Source organism: Salvelinus namaycush, chromosome 20 (assembly GCF_016432855.1).
Source record: "Salvelinus namaycush isolate Seneca chromosome 20, SaNama_1.0, whole genome shotgun sequence".
Taxonomy (NCBI): domain Eukaryota; kingdom Metazoa; phylum Chordata; class Actinopteri; order Salmoniformes; family Salmonidae; genus Salvelinus; species Salvelinus namaycush.
The window spans coordinates 10,681,536-10,697,624 of NC_052326.1; the positions used below are offsets into that span (position 1 = coordinate 10,681,536).

The 16,089-nt window shown below is 42.3% G+C and overlaps 1 protein-coding gene across 1 annotated transcript; it reads left to right on the forward strand.

The window, feature by feature from the left end:
• Window positions 1–2,062: 2,062 nt before the first annotated feature.
• Window positions 2,063–6,521, forward strand: LOC120065582 (adenosine receptor A1-like). Its single transcript, XM_039016645.1, has 2 exons — window positions 2,063–2,418; window positions 5,873–6,521. The coding sequence occupies exons 1-2, from the start codon at window positions 2,063–2,065 to the stop codon at window positions 6,519–6,521; spliced, it is 1,005 nt and encodes a 334-aa protein (XP_038872573.1).
• Window positions 6,522–16,089: the final 9,568 nt, after the last annotated feature.

Sequence of the window (16,089 nt, forward strand, 5' to 3'; positions counted from 1 at the left end):
TACAACAGCCCTACAAGCCCTCAGTCCAGCCTCTCTCAGCCTAGTGCGGACAGTCTGAGCACTGATGGAGGGATTGTTCGTTCCTGCTGTAACTCGGCAGTTGTTGTTGCCATCCTGTACTTGTCCCGCAGATGTGATGTTCGGATATACAGATCCTGTGCAGGTGTTGTTACACGTGGTCTGCCACTGCGAGGACGATCAGCTGTCCTTCCTGTCTCCCTGTAGCGTTGTCTTAGGCGTCTCACAGTACGAACATTGCAATTTATTGCCCTGGCCACATCTGCCTCCTTGCAGCATGCCTAAGGCACGTTCACTCAGATGAGCAGGGACCCTGGGCATCTTTCTTTTGGTGTTTTTCAGAGTCAGTAGGAAGGCCTGTTCAGTGTCCTAAATTTTCATAACTGTGACCTTAATTGCCTACCGTCTGTAAGCTGTTAGTGTCTTAACGACCGTTCCACAGGTGCATGTTCATTAATTGTTTATGGTTCATTGAACAAGCACGGGGAAACAGTGTTTAAACCCTTTACAATGAAGAAGATTATTAGAATTTTTATGAATTATCTTTGAAACACAGGGTCCTGAAAAAGGGATGTTTCTTTTTTTTGCTGAGTTTATATTTCTCACAGTGAATTAGCTGGGGTATGAAATTAAACCATGGATTGCACCTGAATAACCACAAATCATAACTTGCACATGACATAATTCTAAATTCTCCCATGTAGCTTGTATACTGATGCTTTCTGATTAAGGAGAAATCGATATCAGCATTGTAGGTTCGCCTTAAGACTGGGAAGCACTCCAGCCACACTGAAGATGATTTATTTATTTATTAATTCACCTTTAAGGCTAAAGGCAAAGAGGCAGGGTATAACATTACTCTATAGGGGATTTAAGGTTATATTTCTATCTCTACAGATTCTCTTTGTGGATATTCAGGAAGTAAAAACGTCACATCACTTACAGAACATCTGGACACAGTGTAAGGTCCATTCATTTATGCAAAGCTATTTGAGAGGACGACAGCGGTCTTGGTTAGCACAAATGCGTGGGGGGAAGATTGTTAGTTTGGTTCTTCACAAATCTTCTTGGGTAAGTGGGCTCCGAGTGGCGCAGCAGTCTAAGGCACTGCATCTCAGTGATAGAGGTGTCTCTACAGACACGTGTTTGATTCCAGGCTGTATCACAACCGGCTGTGATTGGGAGTCCCATAGGGCGGCGCACAATTGGCCCAGAGTTATACGGGTTTGGCAGGGGTAGGCCGTCATTGTAAATAAGAATTTGTTCTTAACTGACTTTAAATAAATAAATAAAACATTAAATAAAGTGTCACAGTCATATTTGTAGTGCATCTCAGGTGACAGAGTACTAAAAACTTAAGATGGCACCTTGGCACTCCAACTTTATTTGATACCCTATTAGCTTGAGTGGCCCTGCCGAAAAGCATGCAATCTCCCAAATGCTTGTTTTATAAGACCCACCTGCCAGACCATAGTCACAGCTCCCCTCTATAACACACACACACACACACACACACACACACACACACACACACACACACACACACACACACACACACACACACACACACACACACACACACACACACACACACACACACACACACACACTTCTGACGGCATGTGGGGAGCTCGCTACTGTTCCAGAGGAGTGATGGGAGGTGGTGGTGCTGCAGACTGCTGCAAAGAGAACGAGGCCCCTCCCTTGTTTCAGAGAGAGCCTCTCTCCAAGAGTGAGAGCAAGTGAGGAGAAGGAGGAGAGGAGGACAGAAGCAGGGGATCAGCCTGTCAGCCAGTCAGTGTGGAGCTAGAAGAGGATGCTGGACATTCATCTCCCCAGATCCCCTCATTGACATAGGGCCCACTCAATCAATGCCAGATCAGCGACAACCCACGCTTCTCTCAACAGCAGCAACTCAGAGGGAACACGTAGAATGGAGGAGGACACAATGAAATTAGTTGAATCCATAGGACCAATTGAAGAAAAACCTCTTAAACCATTTCCATTCTGAGGCAAGGCAAGGGGAGATCTGAGGACTTTTAAAATGTTTTCCTCTCCCGGTATCCAGCCACGGGAGCATGTGGACATGATTTACATCTCCATGGAGACAGCCATCGCCCTGGCCTCTGTGCTGGGAAACGTGCTGGTGGTGCTGGTGGTTTGTGTAAACCGCGCCCTGAGGGACACCACGTTCTGTTTCATCGTGTCTCTAGCGGTGGCCGACATCGCTGTGGGAGCCCTGGTCATTCCCCTGGCTATAGTGATTAGTCTGGGGCTGAAGACTCAATTCTACACCTGCCTCTTCCTCACCTGTCTGCTCCTCATCATCACCCAGGGTTCCATCCTGTCTCTAATGGCCATCGCTATTGACCGCTACCTCCGGGTCAAGATTCCCATCAAGTGAGTCCACGGTATAGCCACCGGTTGCATGCTATTTATTGAAAAACAACTGCCAAATTCATGACAAAAAAACATACTGTAACTGCATCACATGAAATACATTTATCTGGTCTGCAGCACCACCTGTAATGAAATTACAGTATATTCGTGGTTTTAAACTTTTAATAGAGGATTGTCCATAATGAGATGGATTTTGCTTGAGGGCAACAAATTAATAATTTTACTGTATTCCTAGTGAGGACCATTTTCTGTTCATTCTAATTATAGAGTGCCTTCAGAAAGTATTCACACCCCTTGACTTCTTTTTCCACATTTTTAATTAAAATTGATAACATTTAAATTTTGTTTCACTGGCCTACACACAATACCCCATAATGTCAAAGTGGAATTATGTTTTTGTACATTTTTACAAATTAATTAAAAATGAAAAGCTGAAATGTCTTGGGTCAATAAGTATTCAACGCCTTTGTTATGGCACACGCCTAAATAAGTTCAGGAGTAAAAATGTGCTTAACAAGTCACATAATATGTTTGTGTGCAATAATAGTGTCCACTATGTGTGCAATAATAGTGTTTACATCATTTTCTATGACTACCTCATCTCTGTACCCCACACATACAATTATCTGTAAGGTCCCTCAGTCAAGCAGGGAATTTCAAACACAGATTAAACTACAAAGACCAGGGAGGTTTTCCAATGCCTCACAAAGAAGGGCACCAATTGGTCGATGGTTAAAAATAGAAGAAAAAAAAATGTAATATCACATTGAGCAAGTTATTAATAACACATTGGATGGTGTATCAATACGCCCAGTGACTACAAAGATACAGGCGTCTTTCCTAACTCAGTTGCTCAAGGGTTTCACCATGAGGCCAATTGGGACTTTAAAACAGCTACAGAGTTTAATGGCTGCGATAGGAGAAAACTGAGGATGGATCAACAACATTGTAGTTACCACACAATACTAATCTAAATGACAGAATGAAATGAAGGAAGCCTGTACAGATGACGGAAGCTTATACAGAATAAAACAAACACAAAACATGCATCCTGCTTGCAATAAGGCAGTAAAGTAAAACTGCAAAAAATGTGGCCAATTTTTTTTACTTTATGTCCTGAATACAAAGCATTATATTTGGGGCAAATCCAACACAACATCACTGAGTACCACTCTTCATATTTTCAAGCATGGTGGTGGCTGCATCATGTTATGGGTATGCTTGTCATCAACAAGGACTAGAAAGTTTTTGGGGGGATAAAAATAAACGGAACAGAGCTAAGCATAGGCAAAATCCTAGAGGAAAACCTGGTTCAGTGTGCTTTCCAACAGATGCTCGGAGACAAATTCACCTTTCAGCAGGACAATAACCTAAAACACAAGGCCAAATATACACTGGAGTTGCTTACCAAGATGACATTTAATGTTATTGAGTGGCCTTGCTACAGATTTGACTTAAATCGGCTTGAAAATCTATGGGAAGTTTTGAAAATGTGTGTCTAGCAATGATCAACAACCAACTTGACAGAGCTTGAAGAATTTGTTATAGAATAATGTGCAAATATTGTATAATCCAGGAGTGCAAAGCTCTTAGAGACTTAACCAGAAAGACTCACAGCTGTAATCACTGCCAAAGGGGATTCTGACATGTATTGATTCAGGGGTGTGATTACTTTTTGAGGGCGCTGTATAAGTGGACTTTTTCAAAGGCCTCTTTATATTGATGTGCGAGGGATACCAAGGGAGTATGCAGTAGCAATGTACACTATATATACAAAAGTTTGTGGACATCCCTTCAAATGAGTAGATTTGGCTATTTCAGCCACACACGTTGCTGACTTGTGTATACAATCAAGCACACAGCCATGCAATCTCCATAGACAAACATTGGCAGTAGAATGCCTTACTGAAGAGCTCACTGACTTTCAACGTGGCACCGTCATGGGATATCAACATTTCAACAAGTCAGTTCGTAAAATTTCTGCCCTGCTAGAGCTGTCCCGGTCAACTGTAGGTGCTGTTATTGTGAATCTGGGTTTGGCGGATGCTAGGAGAATGCTACCTGCACCAATGCATAGTGCCAATTGTTTCATTGTTCGGGCTAGGCCCCTTAGTTCCAGTGAAGGGAAATCTTAACTCTACAGCATATGATGACATTCTAGACGATTTTGTGCTTCAGTTTGGGGAAAGCCCTTTCCGGTTTCAGCATGACAATGCCCCGTGTACAAAGCAAGGTCCATACAGAAATGGTTTGTCGAGATCGGTGTGGAAGAACTTGACTGGCCTGCACAGAGCCCTGACCTCAAACCCATCGAACACCTTTGGGTTGAATTTGAACGCAGACTGCGAGCCAGGCTGCGTTCAAGTCCCCGCAGCAATGTTCCAACATCTAATGGAAAGCCTTCCCAGAAGAGTGGAGGCTATTATAGCAGCAAAGGGGGGGCCGACTCCATATTAATGCCCATGATTCTTGGAATGAGATGTTGGACGAGCAGGTATCCACATACTTTTGGTAATGTAGTGTATCTGAGGAGAATTTCTCTCAGACTGCTGGAAAGCCATATATCTACGCTTAGTTGAATAGAAATCAATGGGCCAGACATTGAAAGCTTTTAAGTATATTAAAATGTTCTTGTCCGTCCCAAGGAGTGATTTTTAAGGCTGGTTCGCATTTTTGGCAAAGTTCCTGGTGCGTCTTATTTATTTGTAATGTCATGTGGACAGGGGACCAATCCCACTGGGTACACACTAGTTGAATCAACGTTGTTTCCATGTCATTACAATGAAATGACATTGAACCAATGTGAAATAGATGTTGATTTGGCGTTTGTGGCCAGTGGGAACTTACTATTAAAGGGAACGGTTCCTTAATTTGGCTGTTTAATATTAAATTATCATACATTTGGTTTAAATTGTATTGGTTTCATAGTGCCACCTTTTATTTTCTCACATTAAAAAAATCGGGAAAGAAATGTTGATGTTTACATTTGCTTAGCTTTCAGTATTTTACATTCTAAAATCCATATCTTTGTCCTCAGGAAATTTGGTGACACTTTATAAATCACCTCCAATTCATATATGAATGCATTGTGCTTCTGTCACAGAATACGTTTGACACCCTGTTAGCTTGAGTGGCACTGAAGCAAATGGGTATAACAGCATGGCAGTCCATACATTAATTTAATTCATAATGCAATAAACCAAGATTGTGCATCATTGTTATTCATAAGAGCTCATGCTTTGCTACTTATAACAACATGTACTTTAAAAATGCATGCCTAATGCATCTATCAAGCATTTCACACAGATGGCTTATGAAAAGATATTTCTAGATATATTTGACTGGAGATTATCTGAAGTCTAAGCTAAACTTTATCTCCAACTGTTTTGCATGTTCAATGTTTGACTGTGTAGTTTTTCAAACCGACTTTGATCATTCCTCTGGTCCTCTTCAGGTACAGCACCATCGTGACCCAGAACAGGGCATGGGTGGCAGTGTTCCTGTGCTGGCTCCTCTCTGCCCTGACCGGGCTGGTGCCAATGTTGGGCTGGCACAACGAGCACACACACAGTAACCTCAGCACCCCCAGCGATGACATAATAGTTTGCACGTTTACCACGGTCATGCGCATGGACTACATGGTCTACTTCAACTTCTTTGGCTGGGTGGTGGTTCCTCTGACTATCATGATCGCACTGTACGCTGAGATCTTCAGGGTGATCCGGAAGCAGCTCAACATGCGTGCAGAGGCCACCTGCGACACCAGCAAGTACTTGCACAAGGAGCTAAAATTAGCCAAGTCCCTGGCGCTCGTCGTCTTGTTATTCGCTCTATGCTGGTTGCCCCTGCATGTCATGAACTGCATCCTCTTCTTCTGCCCGGAGTGTGGGATGCCCAAGAGTGCCATGTACGTGGGCATCTTTATGTCCCATGTCAACTCTGCCCTCAATCCGCTGGTCTATGCCTTCCGGATACAGCGGTTCCGCGCCACGCTAGTCCAGATCGCCCGCCGCTGCATGCTGTGTAAACACAAGGAGACCAGCCCCTGCCCCAACCAGCCTAGCCCGCCACCCCTGTCTAAGAAAGCTCCAGTCCACCCTTAGCCAGGACCTGCATTGTTTCTATGCTTTTCCTGCGGAATAGTTGTGTCAAAGAATTAGCCATAGTGCAATGATGAGGAAACTTGTGTTATGCAACCGTGTGAGAGACATCTGGGATGAAGGAAACAGTACGTGGACTGCAGCCTAATTTGTAATGGCCCCCAATTAGTGGAATGAACTCCAACAAAGAGCACTTCACTGAATTATGGAAACGAAATGAATTTACAATTGAAATAGACCCCACCTGGGAAAGACAATCCTGGAAAAGGGAAGACTTTAAATAAGAATTAGCCCAGCCCATATCTGTAATTTCACTCACTGATGCCAGCTGCAATGCATATTGAGTAATTTGCTGTATAACGAGATCCTTGTCAAATTGGCCTGTAACACACTCATCCTCTTTCAGCTTTAGTGCCAAGCTAGTGGCATGTATATGGGTGGGGTGCTGTTACCTTGCCAACTGTTTTGGTGAATGGCGTTGTAACAAAAATAACGATTTACAAGAGTTGGTTCAGTACCACTGTAAAATCCCATGCTTTCCCGGGAAGATCACTCAATATGCTTATATCCGTTTTACAGTCAAGCTATTGTCCATCAAGATCCACAAAGGAAATGTAAATCAAGACAATTCTCTGTAAACCAAGCTCCACAGATTATTCTAAAGAAGAACGCTGTTTTCAAGTGAACAGGTTCAACGATGCTTTGTTTGAGAAGAATGATCCGTAGTATTTTCTCCTGAGATTGGTTGTGCCATAATTTTCATAACACTGACAGGGGGTTTGAAAAGGCTCCAGGCATCTGAGTGAGCCCGATTTAAATCCAGAGTGAATTAATTACATGCAGTACATTATGGCTGTGTGATTTATACAACCCTGGAAAACCTTTATGCAAGCCTTTGTCAGTTCTGCTTCCTCATCAACTTGACCCTCACAAGGCACTTCTGTATAACTGATACACATGGGGGTAGGTGGTTGGAAAGAGAGTCTGGGGATATTGCATTTGCATTCAAAGTTAATAAATAATCATATCCTACTAATTACACACTAGCTAAATTGCTTGACAATCTGCATCATCAGCATTGTTTTATATGGCTATCAGAGTATGGGATTTTTTGAGATTCTGATATTACCTCCAAATGTTTCCTAAAAGTAGAGATACTGAAAGCATGCACTGTCCTTGTTTATGATGTACTTCAACATAATCTTTATTACAAAGTACAAATACATCTGTGACTGAGGAGCACGCCAAATGTGGGCAACCCACCACTTGGCAAAGCACGCCACAGAAACCAATCAATCCTGAGCCCAAATGGGGTTAACACCTGATACAGAGAGCGAAGTGGTGGACTCAAATAAAGAGATGGCTCAGATCCTGCATGGATCTGTTAGAAATAGCTGTTTGGAATGGACAGTCTACACAGACGAAATACTTCAGGCCGGGACATGGGAGAGGTGACACTGATGCAAGGGCTTGTGCAATTTGCTCCTGTCACTCATGTTGTCTGTGAAAGAGCAGACTGACCTGGTTGACAAAAGCCAATTTTCCATGTTAGTTCTCTCTCTCTACCTTTACCCATCTGTTACCTTGGGTCACAAGCACTCCCCCGAACAAAATACAAGTATTCAGAAGGGACACTCTAGTAGTATTGGTGCTGTAAAACTATAATCACCAGACACTTTGCATTTCTCTCTCATTATTCTTTAGTTTTATGAACGTTGAAATCTTGAAATCTTGAGAGGATTTAGGTTGATGTGATTCATAGAATCACCCAATGGAGGACGTCTTAAAGAAATGTCGCAGGAAGACCAACCAGGAGAAGAGTACCTACTACACGAACCACTGCTTTCTTGTCTTTGTCATCTTCTTCCTCTTTGTGCTGTTTGGGGAGGTTATCTACAAAACGTGGTGGGTGTCAAATGAGCATAAGCTTAAGGCGTTTTTGATCGACTTTGCCACATACCTGGTCGCCCAGGATGAAGGGGAGGAAATGATTGAACTGTATGCCTATTGGACAGTATAACATCCTCATGATTACCTGAGGATCACCACACCAGACATTGTGATTTGTCAGTAGGCCACTTTGCTTTGACAGAAATATTTGTTGTCTGTTTGGAAATCCTGTTTTTGTTTGTAACTGAACGTGTGCATGGAAATCCACTAGATGTACTCTGAATAATCATCTAAACTCCAAGATTGTCAATTACTCAATAAACTAAACTGTGTAATTAAAGTGTGCTTGCTGAAAGCCAAGCACAACTTTAGAAATAGTTCATAATTTTACTTCCTCTGCCACCTCTAGCGGCAAAACCATAAAAGCTACAAACACAACTGTAAAGGTTATTGCCACTTAGAACCAACTTCTCTGGTTTTAAACAGCTTATGTCGCATAGATATGAGTCAGACACATTAATTGTAGTGTCAAAATCGACTACCAAGTGTAAATTGGATAATTTTGGTCATAAAGTTAGGCTCGTCCAAAACATAGTTTTGTAAGTGAGTTCGTCACAATTTACTGGAGGGTTGTGTATGGATTACTTATGTGCTCTTTTGCCAATGATGCCCAATTGCCCAGAAACAACACGTTGTGGTCCGCCATATGGACATTTGTTGTCTGCATGTGGATGTAATTTCCCTCTATGATACTAGGTTATTATAATGTGATACAACAAGCTAAATACATAGCCTCTCCCTGGCATATAATGTGAGAGGAAGGTTTGATAGCTAACATTGCACATGAAGACAGATTTGATCCCTGCTAGCTAACGTTAACTTGTTGCCAGCTTGCTTTCAATAGTGTTTCAACTCAAACTGGCTAGCTACTGACAACAATACTTTTTTCACCTTTTCCACACTGACTTTACGGAATTCAAAAGTACAATTCTTGTCTTTCATAATTTGGTCCAATATACTTGGATGTGTAGTGTCAGCGTTTGTTGCTGGCATGTCATCCCTAAGTTTGCTTATCATGAAAATGAAAAAGTCATTAAAGTAGTTGGCAATATCAGTGGGCTTTGTGATGAATGAGCCATTTGATTCAATGAATGAAGGAGCCGAGTTGGCTTTTTTCCCCAAAATGTAATTTAAGGTATCCCAAAGCTTTTTACTATCATTCTTTATGTAATTTATCTTCGTTTCATAGTATCGTTTCTTTTTATTTAGTTTAGTCACATGATTTCTTAATTTGCAGTATGTTTGCCAATCAGTTGGTCTGCCAGACTTATTTGCCATACCTTTTGCCTCATCCCTCTCAACCATAACATTTTTCAATTCCTACCATCAAACCAAGGGGATTTAACCGTTTTTACAGTCAATTTCTTAATGGCTGCATGCTTATTAGTAACTGGAATAAGCAATTTCATAAAAGTGTCAAGTGCAACGTCTGGTTGCTCCTCATTACACACCACAGACCAGCGAATATTCTTTACATCATCAACATAGGAATCACTATAAAACTTCTCGTATGACCTCTCATACACCATATTAGGCCCAGCCTTTGGAACTTTGGTTTTCCTAGATATGGCTATTATTTTGTGATCACTACATCCTATGGATTTTGATACTGCTTTAAAGCACATTTCTGCAGCGTTAGTAAAGATGTGATCAATACATGTTGATGATTTAATTCCTGTGCAGTTTGAAACTACCCTGGTAGGTTGCAGGCACTGGTTACCGTTTGAAGTTTTTTCTTGAGTGGGCAGCTTGATGAGAGCCAGTCAATATTTAAATCACCCAGAAAATATACTTCTCTGTTGATATCACATACATTATCAAGCATTTCACACTTATTATCCAGATACTTACTGTTAGCACTTGGTGGTCTATAGCAGCTTCCCACAAGAATATGCTTTAGGTGAGGCAGATGAATCTGTAGCCATATTACTTAAACAGTATTTAACGTTAGATCGTCTCTAAGCTTTACAGGAATCTGGTTTTGAATATAGACCACAATACCGCCCCCGTTGGCATTTCTGTCTGTTCAGGAGATGTTATAACCATGTATTGCTACCACTGTATCATCAAAGGTATTATCTAAGTGAGTTTCAGAGATAGGCAGAATATTCATGTCATCTGTTACAAGCAACTTACTGAATTAATGGACCTTGTTTCTCCGGCTGCATATGTTAATGTGACCTATTTTTAGCAATTTTCTGGGTTGCTTGATTGATTTTAATGCTTTACTGGGAAGCTTATCAGAAGTAGACTTGCTCATGCTATTTATATTGGAGCTGATAGTGCAGGGTGAGCTACACAAAATGATCTTCCTACTAGAGCACATCGCCTCAGTGCAAACAGTGTAACTCTGGTTCATAGGCTCATGGTTACTGCATACAATAGCTGTAGGATAAACAGAGGTATTCGGTGCAATTAGGGGCACATAAATTAAGTTACTTATATTGTGTTTGCCAATCAAATCAAATCAAATTGTATTAGTCACATGCGCCGAATACAACAGGTGTAGGTAGACCTTACAGTGAAATGATTACTTACAAGCCCATAACCAACAATGCAGTTTAAAAAGTAAGAATAAAAAATATAAGGAACAAGTAATTATAGAGCAGCAGTAAAATAACAATAGCAAGACTATATACAGGGGTACCGGTACAGAGTCAATGTGCGGGGGCACCGGTTAGTCGAGGTAATTGAGGTAATATGTACATGTAGGTACATTTTTTAAAGTGACTATGCATAGATAATAACAGAGAGTAGCAGCAGCGTAAAAGAGGGGGTGGGGGTGAGTAATGCAAATAGTCTGGGTAGCCATTTGATTAGATGTTCAGGAGTCTTATGTCTTGGGGGTAGAAGCTGTTTAGAAGCCTCTTGGACCTAGACTGGGCTTGCCGTGCGGTAGCAGAGAGAACAGTCTATGACTAGGGTGGCTGGAGTCTTTGACAATTCTTTGGGCCTTCCTCTGACACCGCCTGGTATAGAGGTCCTGAATGGCAGGAAGCTTGGCCCCAGTGATGTACTGGGCCGTAAGCACTACTCTCTGTAGAGTCTTGCGGTCGGAGGCCGAGCAGTTGCCATACCAGGCAGTGTAGCAACCAGTCAGGATGCTCTCCATGGTGCAGCTGTAGAACCTTTTTGAGGACCCATGCCAAATCTTTTCAGTCTCCTGTAGGGAATAGGTTTTGTCGTGCCCTCTTCACGACTGTCTTGGTGTGCTTGGACCATGTTAGTTTGTTGGTGATGTGGACACCAAGGAACTTGAAGCTCTCAACCTGCTCCACTACAGCCCCGTCGATGAGAATGGGAGCATGCTCAGTCCTCCTTTTCCTGTAGCCCACAATCATCTTCTTTGTCTTGATCAAGTTGAGGGAGAGGTTGTTGTCCTGGCACCACACGGCCAGGTCTCTGACCTCCTCCCCATAGGCTGTCTCGTCGTGGTCGGTGATCAGGCCTACCACTTTTGTGTCATCTGCAAACTTAATGATGGTGTTGGAGTCGTGCCTGGCCATGCAGTCATGATTGAACAGGGAGTACAGGAGGGGACTGAGCACGCACCCATGAGGGGCCCCTGTGCTGAGGATCAGTGTGGCAGATGTGTTGTTACCTACCCTTTCCACCTGGGGGCAGCCCGTCAGGAAGTCCAGGATCCAGTTGCAGAGGGAGGTGTTTAGTCCCAGGGTCCTTAGCTTAGTGATGAGCTTTGAAGGCACTATGGTGTTGAACGCTGAGCTGTAGTCAATGAATAGCATTTTCACGTAGGTTTTCCTTTTGTCTAGGTGGGAAAGGGCCGTGTGGAGTGCAATAGAGATTGCATCATCTGTGGATCTGTTAGGGTGGTATGCAAATTGGAGTGGGTCTAGGGTTTCAGGGATAATGGTGTTGATGTGAGCCATGACCAGCCTTTCAAAGCATTTCTTGGCTACAAACGTGAGTACTACGGGTAGGTAAGTCATTTAGGCAGGTTACCTTACTGTTATTGGGCACAGGGACTATAGTGGTCTGCTTAAAACATGTTGGTATTACAGACTCGGACAGGGAGAGGTTGAAAATGTCAGTAAAGACACTTGCCAGTTGGTCAGCGCATGCTCGCAGTACACGTCCTGTTAATCTGTCTGGCCCTGTGGCCTTATGACTGCTGACCTGTTTAAAGGTCTTACTCACATTGGCTGCAGAGAGCGTGATCACACAGTCGCCTGGAACAGCTGGTGCTCTCATGCATGTTTCAGTGACATGTTTCAATGCCCCTAGGATCATGTACATTTGATACAGCATTATGACGACTCATTGTCAAAGATCGTACTTTTTTGGAGAAATGTTCTCTGGTCTGATGAAACAAAAATAGATCTGTTTGGCAATAATGACCTTCGTTATGTTTGGAGGATAAAGGGGGAAGCTTGTAAGCCAAAGAACACCATCCCAACCGTGAAGCACGGGGGTGGCAGCATCATGTTCTGGGGGTGCTTTGCTGCAGGAGGGACTGGTGCACTTCACATATAGATGGCATCATGAGGAGGAAAAGGATGTGGATATATTGAAGCAACTTCTCAAGACATCAGTCAGGAAGTTAAAGCTTTGTTGCAAATAGGTCTTCCAAATGGACAATGACCCCAAGCATACTTCCAAGTTGTGGCAAAATGGCTTAAGGACAACAAAGTCAAGGTATTGGAGTGGCCATCACAAAGCCCTGACCTCAATCCTATAGAAAATCTGTGGGCAGAACTGAAGGTGTGTGCGAGCAAGGAGGCCTACAAACCTGATTCAGTTACACCAGTTCTGTCAGGAGGAATGGGCCAAAATTCACCCAACTTATTGTGGGAAGCTTGTGGAAGGATACCTGAAACATTTGACCCAAATTAAACAATTTAAAGGCAATGCTACCAAATACTAATTGAGTGTATGTAAACTTCTGACCCACTGGGAATGTGATGAAAGAAATAAAAGCTGAAAGAAATAATTCTCTCTACTATAATTATGACATTTAACATTCTTAAAATAAAATTGGTGATCCTAACTGACCTAAGACAGGGAATTGTTACTTGGATTAAATGTCAGGATTTGTGAAAAATTTAGTTTAAATGTATTTGGCTAATTTGTATGTAAAATTCCAACTTCAACTGTATGTATATATGACTAGTGTGTAAAAGGTGTTTTTTGGTGTCTTTCCAATATACACTGAGTATACCAAACATTAAGAACACCTTCCTAATATTGAGTTGCACCCCCCTCAATTAGTTGGGGCATGGACTCTACAAGGTGTCGATGGCATTTCACAGGGATGCAGGCCCATGTTGACTCTAATGCTTCCCACAGTTGTGTCAATTTGGCTAGATGTCATTTGGGTGGTGGATCATTCCTGATACACACAGGAAACTGTTGAGCGTGAAAAACCCAGCAGCATTGCAGTTCTTGATGCAAACTCAGGTGCCTGGCACCTACTACCATACTCTGTTCGAAGGCACTTAAATATTTTGTCTTGCCTCTGAATGGCACACATACATACACAATCCATGTCTCAATTGTCTCAAGGCTTAAAAATACTTATTTAACCTGTTTCCTCCCCTTCATCTATACTGATTGAAGTGGATTTAACAGGTGACATCAATAAGGGTTCGTAGCTTTCACCGGGATTCACCTGGTCAGTCTATGTCATGGAAAGAGCTGGTGTTCTCAAAGTTTTGTATACTCAATGTATAACTCTTTTTTGAATTTAATGTAATATCTCATTTTGTTCTTGTCTATAACTGTTCTGTTCTTTGTCATGTATTTCTAAGTTTTATGTGGACCCCAGGAAGAGTAGCTGCTACATGTGCAGTAGTTAATGCGGATCATAATAAACTAAACTAAACTGGTTTAGGATCAGAAGAGGCTAGGGCCGGTCCTGGCCATTCTGCCACCCTAGGTGAGACAAAAATATTGCCGCTGCCCCCCACCCCACCGCATAACTAAAATATTCACAAGTAAGCAAAATTACGTTGAAAAGACGTCTAAAATACGTATTTTCCAGACATTGAAGTTCGGTTTAATTTAGGTTCTGAATGAAAGGTGGAAATATGTATTTTCCTGGATGTTGAAAATACATATTTTCCAGATGTAGCAATCAGGTTAATTTTTGTAATTTATAGACGTCTATGTTTGGACCAAAATAAGGCTGGTCCAGACCGGACCAAATCTGAATCAAACATAGAGACTTGGTACAGACCAAAGATCTTTGTCTGCAGACATTGAAATCAAGGCCTATGTTTGGGTCAAATCAAGACTGGTCCAGACCGGACAAAAAGCCAACGTCTGTGGACATGGAAATCAAGGCTGGTTTGGACTGCACCAATAAAAAGACGGCTGGTCTGGACAGGACCAAAAAAAGACATCCAAAAGATGTCGGCGTCGGTCCGTGCTTACTGGGGTGTAACCTACCATGCCGGCCTTGTAATGAAATTTTATGAATGCCCATCCATGTGGTAGGCCCACCGTTTGTAAAACAGGCTGTTGCATTGGCTTTATTAGTCCTGATTCCTGTGACTAATCAATTTGGTTATTTAAGCTCTGAATATCAGCTACCCAATTTCAGCTACCCATCATGAAAAATGTATGGATACAAACTTGAAATCACTGATCAAGACAATGTAGCACACGGGGTGAAACTCCTGTACAGCAGTTGTGAGTAGCCTGATTATCAATTCCATATTGTCCATTTTACTTCAACCTGTCCTGTTTTAAGGATATGTTGTTTGTTAATATGTCAGCAAATGTTTTATTTGATTGGGCACCATTTAGGTTAAGCTATTTGATCTGAGAAACCTGCATGATGTAAAAAGTGTTAGTCTCATTGTCATATATTTCATCTCCAGCCTGTAGGCTACAGAAAAGGCAACATACTCTTTCTACCATATACTATATCTGCTGCTACATGATTTATGTTAGTTGGATGGAACATTGGTGGAGCGTGGCAGCGATTTGTCTCTCCAATAGCACCCTGTAGAGACGTGCTGGCAATGGACATACAAAATATTTTGCACCCCTGCCTTTGACAAAGTGGGCACTGCTTATCTTATTTGACACATCCGGCTGTGTTTGGGAGTCCCATAGGGCGGCATACAATTGGCCCAGCGTCGTCCGGGTTTGGCCGGGGTAGGCTGTCATTGTAAATAAGAATTTGTTCTTAACTGACTTGCCTAGTTAAATTAAAAAATATTTTAAAAAATTATCACAAGGCGACATCAGCGCTCACCTAAAAAGCCCATATGCCACTGGTTGAGAGAAATTGTCATTGTTTTTGGGCAGAATTATATGAGGTTTTATGTGTTGTTGGAGCTGCGTCTTGGTCAGTTTAGCTCAGAAAATGCTGCACTCTTTAATCTGCCGCTATAGGCGGTTGCTTAATCCTGCCTAATGAGAGGGCCAGCCTTGGATAGGGCCAAAGTAGTGGAATAGTGGTGAGGTTTTACCTCCAACGTATGTTTGTGGACCGCCATAATACCATAGAAGAAGACCCTCACTCCTTGTTTATTCTCAAAACCCATTGGATAGAAAGCCAGAGGTCCCGCCCCTCTGACCTTCTCCTCCAATGGGTTTTGAGAATAAGGCAGGAGAGATGACGCGAGGGCTCTGATTCATGTGCAGTTTTGAT

Coding starts and splice junctions, on each gene's coding strand:
- LOC120065582 (XM_039016645.1), top strand. CDS start 2,063: ATGTTTTCCTCTCCCGGTATCCAGCCACGGGAGCATGTGGACATGATT. Junction 2,419..5,872: donor CGGGTCAAGATTCCCATCAA/GTGAGTCCACGG, acceptor GGTCCTCTTCAG/GTACAGCACCATCGTGACCC.